At 43.1% G+C, this 5000-nt stretch overlaps 1 protein-coding gene across 1 annotated transcript in view; it reads left to right on the forward strand.

Annotated features, from left to right (window-relative positions):
* LOC307037687 (inactive dipeptidyl peptidase 10) overlaps positions 1 to 5000 on the forward strand; it is a 44272-nt gene that overhangs the window by 14865 nt on the left and 24407 nt on the right. Inside the window, exons 3-4 of the mRNA XM_079678744.1 lie at positions 911 to 1006; positions 3204 to 3298. Coding sequence (XP_079534870.1) covers positions 911 to 1006; positions 3204 to 3298 — 191 coding nt within the window. The remainder of the gene's footprint in view (positions 1 to 910; positions 1007 to 3203; positions 3299 to 5000) is intronic.

Here is a 5000-nt window from a genome sequence, read left to right on the forward strand (position 1 = left end):
CAACCGTGTGTGGCGGCAGAGTTCATAGACATTTTGACAGGAGAGATTTAGTTTTGCCGGTATTCAACATATTTGACCAGTCATAGTCCGGTAATTATTTACCCTCTAAGAAGAGTCCTACACAACAGACATTGCGTCAAAAAGGAGTAATGTGTAGAAATATTTCGACCAGGTTAGTGAGTGCGGTGTAGAGGTCAAACTATGCCAAATTAAACTTATATATACATGCTATACCTTGCTATAAGATGGATAGATGGATAGATAGATGGATGGATGGATAGATGGATGGATGGATGGATGGATAGATGGATGGATGGATGGATAGATGGATGGATAGATGGATGGATAGGTAGATGGATAGATGTGATTGGTAAAATCATAGCACAATAACTTATAAATAACAACAACTCAATATTTTTCCCTTTGTATTAGTGCAAAAAAAGTACATCCTGAAAACGTTGACATTGAATGAACTATCTCTGCACAGAAAAGAAAGTGCAATTTCAACAATTGTATGCCTCAGTTTATGTCCATTAAAACTTACAGAGCACAGTGTCTCTATAAAACATTGACTCACAGGTATCTGGGACTGAACTATATTTAACTTCATGATCAAATCAACCTGTTAAGAGCTAGAACTAATTCACCATTCATTTCAGCATCTGTGTAGTAATCCAATCTGTATGCTAAGCTAACTGGCTGCTAGCTTTATATTTCATGTACAGATTTAGAGAGTCATCTAGAGTTCTTGCATTACATAACTGCATGATGTGGGGAAACCTTTTTGCAAATGTTCCAAACATATTAGCACCAACGTTAAAAATGCAGGAATATAGGCCAGAGTCCTCGTCACGGTAAACATGACACACGTTCTGATGAACTCATTACCGCCCGTCTCTTTCCTCTGCAGATGAGTCTCACTTGTTGCTGCGTTCTCACATCACCATGGAGGATCTGGAGAGTGAGAAGTTCAAAGTTCACGACCCCTGTGTGGCCTGGCTTAACGGTGAGAATCTGAAGATATGTTAACGTTTTATTCTACAACATAAAACACGTCTTGGTAAATAAAAAAATTGGTAAATACCAACACAGTCTCACGGCATCTCGTGTTATAATCCCGAAATTAATCTATTGATTCGTGTTCACCAACACGATTTCGCCATTTTTTTCGTGTCACACAGAACGATTTTAAAAGCAATGTAAATAATAACAAATTAGAAGGAAAAAGAGGTTTAAAAAAAATACAGATTTCAGTATTCTGACACAGAACGATTTTAGAAGCAGTGTATTTCTATTGGATGTTTCGTGCCTGCACCAAATAACAACAAAATAGAAGGGAAAAAAAATTGAGAACAAATACAGCTTTCAGTATTCTGAGGCTCTGAGCCATTTCTTTTCCTCACGGACGGCAAAAAAACTCAGACATTATGCAATTTAAAATAAAAGGCATAGGGTGTGTTATGAACCACACAGCTTCTGGTATTCCAAGACCCGACCGGACAAAAAGACGTGGTGAAATATACTGCCAATAGAAATACATTGCTTTTAAAATCGTTCTGTGTGACGCGAAAAAAATGCGAAAACCGTGTTGTTGAAGACGAATCAATAGTTTAAATTAATTTCTTGACTATAACACGAAATGCCGTGAGACTGGGTTGTAAATACCCCACTGGTGGATTTAAAAACAGACGCTGCTAACAAGTGTCTAAATGAGACGATTAAATGTCATCACGCCCAACATTAGCCGCCTTTAGCTTAGCGGTGGTGACGTGAAGTCATGTGACCGTGCTGTAGTTCCTTTATAGCCCAACATTAGCCACCTTTAGCTTAGCGGTGGTGATGTGAAGTCATGTGACCGTGCTGTAGTTCCTTTATAGCCCAACATTAGCCACCTGTAGCTTAGCGGTGGTGACGTGAAGTTCTGTGACCGTGCTGTAGTTCCTTTATAGCCCAACATTAGCCACCTTTAGCTTAGCGGTGGTGACGTGAAGTCATGTGACCGTGCTGTAGTTCCTTTATAGCCCAACATTAGCCACCTTTAGCTTAGCGGTGGTGACGTGAAGTCATGTGACCGTGCTGTAGTTCCTTTATAGCCCAACATTAACCACCTTTAGCTTAGCGGTGGTCACGTGAAGTCATGTGACCGTGCTGTAGTTCCTTTATAGCCCAACATTAGCCACCTTTAGCTTAGCGGTGGTCACGTGAAGTCATGTGACCGTGCTGTAGTTCCTTTATAGCCCAACATTAGCCACCTGTAGCTTAGCGGTGGTCACGTGAAGTCATGTGACCGTGCTGTAGTTCCTTTATAGACCAACATTAGCCACCTGTAGCTTACCCAGACCTTATTTCACAACTAAAAACACATTCAGAAAACCATTGACCTCCAGACCACGGGACAGGAAGTGGTACAATTCGGCCTCATTTCCCAGTTTTAGGACAAATTTCTCTATCTTAACTTGTCCCCACTTCTAAGTGGCAGAGAGTAATACGGATAGCAGAGAAAACCGTCGGCTGCCTCCTGCCCTCTCTGGAACACATCTCCACCTCCCGCTGCCTCAGCAGAGCAAACTAAATAATAAAGGACAGCTCTCACCCAGATCACAGACTGCTCTCTCTCCTGCCTTCTGGGAGGAGAGAGAGGAGCTTCAAGTCACGGACAAACAGACTCAAAAACAGTTTCTGCCCCTGGGCCGTCAGGCTGCTTAACCACCACACATGATGCAATAACCCTAACCATCTTACATTACATGTCACTTGTTAGACACTTTTATCCAAAGCAACTTACATACTCAATACTGAGGGCAATCCCCACAGGAGCAATTTGGGGAGAAGTGTCTCAGGGACACAACGACATGCTGACTGCAGTGGGGTTTGAACCTGTGCTCCCCTGATCCCAACACCAACGCTCAACCCACTGCACCACACGCCTCCATCTTCACACATATACAAACTTTGAATGCACTTTAAAAATTATAAACAATTTTTGCACCAATATTTTTAACTATTTATTCCCCCCGTATGATTGCTTATGTTGTCTGTCCTATTGCCGTGTTTTGAATGTTATATGTCTTTGTATTTTTGGCACTCTGAATCTCGTTGTACTTTTTGTACTACTGTGTATTCTCCCCTGAATCTGAGCCGGTGGTTGCTGTCACGTCTCTGTGGATTTAACTCTGTAATAACTCAAGATCTCTTCCCGTCAGAAAACGAGGTGGCTCTGCGGACCCGAGAGGGCTACATCCTGTCGTTCAGCCTCAACAACAACCTGACCTCCACCCTGCTGGACAACAGCTCCCTGGTGAGTTACACTCCTCTGAGGACAGGTTATATATCGATCCTCTCAGATTCACTCTGAGGGATGAAGCCCCTGCTCCACATCCCCCACAGACACACAAACAGATTTGGATTGGAGTGTCAGTGTGAGCTCCTTTCCCCCCAAAATCTTCCAACTGCTGCTGATTTTCCGTGAGTCCTCCGAACGTCTTCAAAGGGAATTTTCCAGGCGAGGGCATCACGTTGAGACGCCTCTGCGCGACACTGACAGGCTTATGTGGGTCATCGAACGGAAGCAGGGCTGAAAAAGTCTCTTCTTGGTGGTTTTATATCTGCTGCTGGGGCTGAATCCAGAAAAAAATGGTTTTCCTGCATCTAATTGTGGGGTTTCCCGGAATAAATGAATTCCTGCGGCGATTTTAGCTACAAATAGTGTCTCTTTGATTTTAGAAATCACGTTAGAGCGGAACAAATTAAGCAACAGTAAGATATTTCTTTTGATAAGCAACATGTTCATGCAAAGATGTCAGAAAATGCTCAAATATGGACATTTTACAACATTGGGATTAATGTTTCTCAGTTTCTCAACAAGCATTTAAATATTCATTTCTGCTGTAAACTTAGTTCTTATGATGTGAAATAAGAAACACAACTGGGTTAGGGATTATGGTAAATATATAGTTTTATTTATCAACAACAAAATGACAGACAACTATTTTGATAAAGTTTGTTAAAGTAATTCTCCATCCATGTTTCCTTTTGTTGTATTATGGTAAATGGACTGTCCTTATATAGAACTCCATCAGGCCTTCTCGACCCCTCAAAGCTATCACACACACACACACACACACACACACACACACACACACACACACACTCTCTCTCTCTCTCACAGACGTACAGACAGACATACACACACACACACACACACACACACACACACACACACACACACACACACACACACACACTCTCTTTCTCTCTCTCTCTCACACACACACACACACACACACACACACACACACACACACACACACACACACACACACACACACACACTCTCTCTCTCTCTCTCTCTCTCACAGACGTACAGACAGACACACACACACACACACACACACACACACACACACACACACACACACACACACACACACACACACACACACACACTCTTTCTCTCTCTCTCTCACACACACACACACACACACACACACACACACACACACACACACACACACACACACACACACACACACTCTCTCTCTCTCTCTCTCACAGACGTACAGACAGACATACACACACACACACACACACACACACACACACACACACACACACACACACACACACACACACACACACACACACACACACACACACACACACACACACACACTCTTTCTCTCTCTCTCTCTCTCTCTCACACACACACACACACACACACACACACACACACACACACACACACACACACACACACACACACACACACACACACACACACACACACACACACACACACACACACACACACACACACACACACACACACACCGTTGGCCATCAGGAGCACCTCAGGGCTCAGTATCTTGCCCGAGGACACATCGACATGTTGACTGACGGGCTGGGATCGAACCCACAACCTGCTCGTTGAAAGACAACATGTCAAGTGAATATCTCTTGGATCTTGGATTTTGGGAATCTGGGATGGTCAATATTTAATA

This window comes from Notothenia rossii (assembly GCF_949606895.1).
Source record: "Notothenia rossii genome assembly, chromosome: 4".
Classification (NCBI taxonomy): domain Eukaryota; kingdom Metazoa; phylum Chordata; class Actinopteri; order Perciformes; family Nototheniidae; genus Notothenia; species Notothenia rossii.